At 62.6% G+C, this 3,724-nt stretch overlaps 1 protein-coding gene across 1 annotated transcript in view; it reads right to left on the bottom strand.

Moving 5' to 3' along the window:
- The window catches only part of Ano1 (anoctamin 1), a 108,484-nt gene that overhangs the window by 48,740 nt on the left and 56,020 nt on the right, over window positions 1-3,724 (bottom strand). The window contains 2 exon segments of the mRNA XM_048807613.1: window positions 55-96; window positions 3,402-3,500. Coding sequence (XP_048663570.1) covers window positions 55-96; window positions 3,402-3,500 — 141 coding nt within the window.

Here is a 3,724-nt window from a genome sequence, read left to right as displayed (position 1 = left end):
GCCAGAGCCCGCGGCCCCGACAGCCGCTGTCCGCCACGCTCTGCCTCAACTCACTTTTCGGTCATTCAGCTGGACATTGTCCCCTTCATAGTCCCCCTGTAAGAGAGAGGAGGGAGTCTCACCACGCAGCACAGGCTGAGGTCACACTTGCCAAATTTCAAAACAGAAACTCCTGCGACCCTTGCTGACACCCATCGAGGGCGTCCTGGGCGGTGTCCCTCTGCGGGAAGGAGTGCAGCCGGCCAGCCTCCACCACCGGGACCCCGCGAGCCTCCCCGAGGGCAGCACTAGACCCATGTCCCTGCCTTGGACCTGGCAGCACAAGAGAACAGGGGCTCTGGGGACAGAGAATGGCATCAACAGGTGAATGTGTCCTGCCTGCTGGAAGACCCCCCTTCCTCTCCCGCAACCCCAGGGGGACAAGTGACATGTGCCCCGTCACTTAGACCAGGGAGCCCAGCACACCCATTTCACAGAGGGAAACACGGAGGCTCCCAGAGGTAACCTGCCGTCCCTGAGAGCCATCAGGGGTCACCTGGGACTCACATCCAGGCCTCCAATTCCGAGGAAGAGAAGGTCTAGAAGTCGAGAGTGAGCCCCAAGGTCAACGGCTGAGCCCCAAGGTCAGTGGCTGATACAGTAGCTAAGGGGAGCAAGAGGGAGGCCCTGGGCGGCCGGGGGTGCGGCCAGCCTCCTGTCCCTCCTTTACCAGCCACTGTCGCGACCTCTGCCACCCCTGGCCAGGTGGGAAGACGAGGTCATGTGCCCAGGCAAGCAGCCCAGCTCGGGGGTCCTTAAGTGAAACAGAGAGGGTGCGCCAGGCCCCCTGGCCCCGCACTCCGCCCCTCCTGGCCACTCCTCCCTGGGCGTTTCCCGGCCTCCTCTCCATGAATGAGCCGGCCACGGGGTTCCAGGAGAGCCTCGTGTTCACCAGGGGCCCGGGCTGTGACCTCCAGGCAGGCAGCTGCCAACCAGGAAGGAAGCCAAAGCCACCAAGCAGCCAACGTAAATGTCAGCGTCCCTGGGTCCAGTGACACACTCGATTGCAGGAGACTTCCCCAGGGTCTCTGGACCCCGTGACTGTCACTCTACGCCAGCCCTGCACCTGGGTGAACTGCCTGGGAACAGCCCAGCCCCTGCGGGAGAGTCCACGGAGCGGGTGGATGAATGGGCCCACACAGGGAGCCCGGCAGAGCGGGTGAGGACACTGTGGGCAGGCCCAGGGGCAGCGAGCCAGCCCCCATGTGGGACAACTTCCTGGGGAGGCAGAAGGATCTAGAAACCACAAGCCAGGCCCGAGCTGGCTTCCCTTCCTGACGCCAGTCTGAGCACCCCGTCCATGCTCTGCCTAAGGGCGGGGGTCTACATGGCTCAGGGCAGGACGAGTGGCCTCCCCAGAGGAGGCCAGCACTGGAGCTGACGGGTGGGTGCCTCCAGTCGTAGGGAACGTTCCTTATTCCCTAAGGACACTGGGAGCTTCCTGGCTGTGGGCCCCTGGCAGGTTCCTGGGCGTGGCAAGTCTCAGTTTCCCTGTCTGCAGAGTGGGGTCAGACCCCACCAATGGTGCCCTATGTCTGGGTGTGATGTGACAGTGACTGCAAGCAGGGGCTCTTTGTCCCCGTGTGGGCTTGGAGGTGCTCTCTGAGGGCTGGTATCTGTCAATAGGCCTGGTGGCCTAAGCCTTGTGCAGTTCTTGAAGACTGCAGGTGGGATCCGTCCCCAGGGCAAACGCAGGACTGAAGACCAGAGAGATGGGCCACTTAGCCTCCAGCAAAGGAAGAGGGCATGGTACTTCCATGGGACACAGTAGCAAAGGCTTATGTCCCCATGTCACCCAGAGCAGCTGTGTGGCCTCGAGCAAATTGCTAGACCTCACTGAGTCTGTCCGCAACAGATTAAAGGAGATAAAGTCCCTACTACCCACAGTAGTTCTCAGAAATGTCGATCTCTCCCCTTTCCTTTTTAAAGACTTGGGGTTTATGCAAAGCAGGCAGGAGGCCTGGGGCATTCGGCTCCCGTGTCCCGGCGTCTGGCCAGGGCTGAAAGCTGAAAGGCCGAGGGGCTGGCCTGGCAGGGCTGCATCCCATGGGCCAGCTGGACCCTGCAGAGCATGGGGCTGACCAGCTGAACAGGACCTCACCCAGGTCCGTGAGGTCTGAGCCCTGCCCTCAGAACCTCTGGAGAGCACCGGGCCTTCACCAAGGCAGCCCGACTCAGCCAATCCAAAGCCACACCACGTTTACTGAGCACTTACTAAGTGCTGTGTGCTGAGGCTTCCTGAGTCAGGAACACAACAAAGTGGCCAGGCAATGGTGTCTTTGTGGGACAAGGGGCATCAGAAGTCCAGGGGGAGGAAGAAATCAGCCGTGCCAGGAAAAAAGAAAAGGGAGGCTTGGTGTGGACCCTCTGTCTGCCGTGGAGGGGAGCAGGGAAAGGCATGGCATGTAGGTAGAACAGCATGTGCAAAGGCATAAGGTGGGGAGCTGGGTCAGGGGCCCCAGGTCCTGGCCTGCAGTGCAGAGCAGGGCCTGGGGGCAGGGGGGCATGGGCAGCAGGTCAGCCGAGTGTCTCTCCTGCCCTGACCCATCCGCTGGGCATGCTGTCCTGCACTATTCTGGCACCTGTGGGGGTCCCAGCCGGTGTCTCATCCTCAAAGCCCTCTTGTACCTGTCTCTGTTCTGATGCCCACTGTGCCCTGGCCACCAGACCTCAAGGCTCCTGGACACCTCGGGGCTGACCTCACTCAAGGCCAGTGAGAGTGAGTGGCCAGGACGGGGATCCGGCCTCCTGACTCCCAGGCCCATCCTCCTTCCTCCTGCTTCTGGGCTCTGGGCCTCACCCTGGGAATGTTCAGAGATCCTCTGCCTGGGGTTCCCACACTGCTCAGGCCTCGCGGCCTGATCCCAGCGCCCTGTTGAACTCCAGTCCCCGTTTCCATAGAGACAACAAGACGACGACCATCTCTCTCCACCCCAAGCCACGGTCACGGGCTATATTTATCGGGGGATACCAGTGGGATTTGGAGATTCGGCCCAGGAAGCCGGCCACCTCCTCTGCAGAAATAGATACAGAGCTGTGGTCACCGCGGGAGCCCTGGCAGGGGCGGGTGGGGGCCGGAGCCAGGGAAGACGTTCTGCGGGCCGACTGGCTGCGAGGAGCAGGTACAGCCCGCACAGCCTGGGCCACGATGCCCTCCGGGGGGACTGTTCTGCCGGAGGAGATGCCCAGTGTGTGACTGCTGGCCCCAAGGGGAACAGGGCAGGCCTGTGTGCAGTTGACATTTATGGAGGGAGCCAAGCAGGAAGCCGTGACCACAGGATAATTGGCGCTCCCTGGGGCGCAGCCCTCTGGGACTGGGGAGCGAATGACGCAGGGACCGACCGCGTGTCAAGGCTACTCACGTCGTGCAGCGGGTACGCGGCCGAGTACACGCCGTTGGCCAGCAGGCTGGTGATGCCTTAAAAACAGAGCAGAGCGAGGTCACGGGTCAGGCAGGTCCCCTCCCACGTCTGCGCAGCCAGAGCGGTCCCAGGGCCCACTCGGCCATGCGGAGCTTTCTCGAAGCCAAATGCACCCGGCTGCGCAGCCCGGCCGCGTCCTGGGCTCTTCCCCAGGTGGCCGCGGTGGCCGGCTGCCTGTCCACGCGGCCGTGGCAACGACATGCTCGATTGGCAGGACCAGGGAGGCAGAGGAAGCCCCACGAGGAAGCTCGTCTCAGAGGAGG

This window comes from Marmota marmota, unplaced genomic scaffold, assembly GCF_001458135.2.
Source record: "Marmota marmota marmota unplaced genomic scaffold, marMar, whole genome shotgun sequence".
NCBI lineage: Eukaryota > Metazoa > Chordata > Mammalia > Rodentia > Sciuridae > Marmota > Marmota marmota.
The sequence above is the reverse complement of the archived record's forward strand: the minus strand, read 5'-3'. Positions and strand labels throughout refer to the sequence as shown.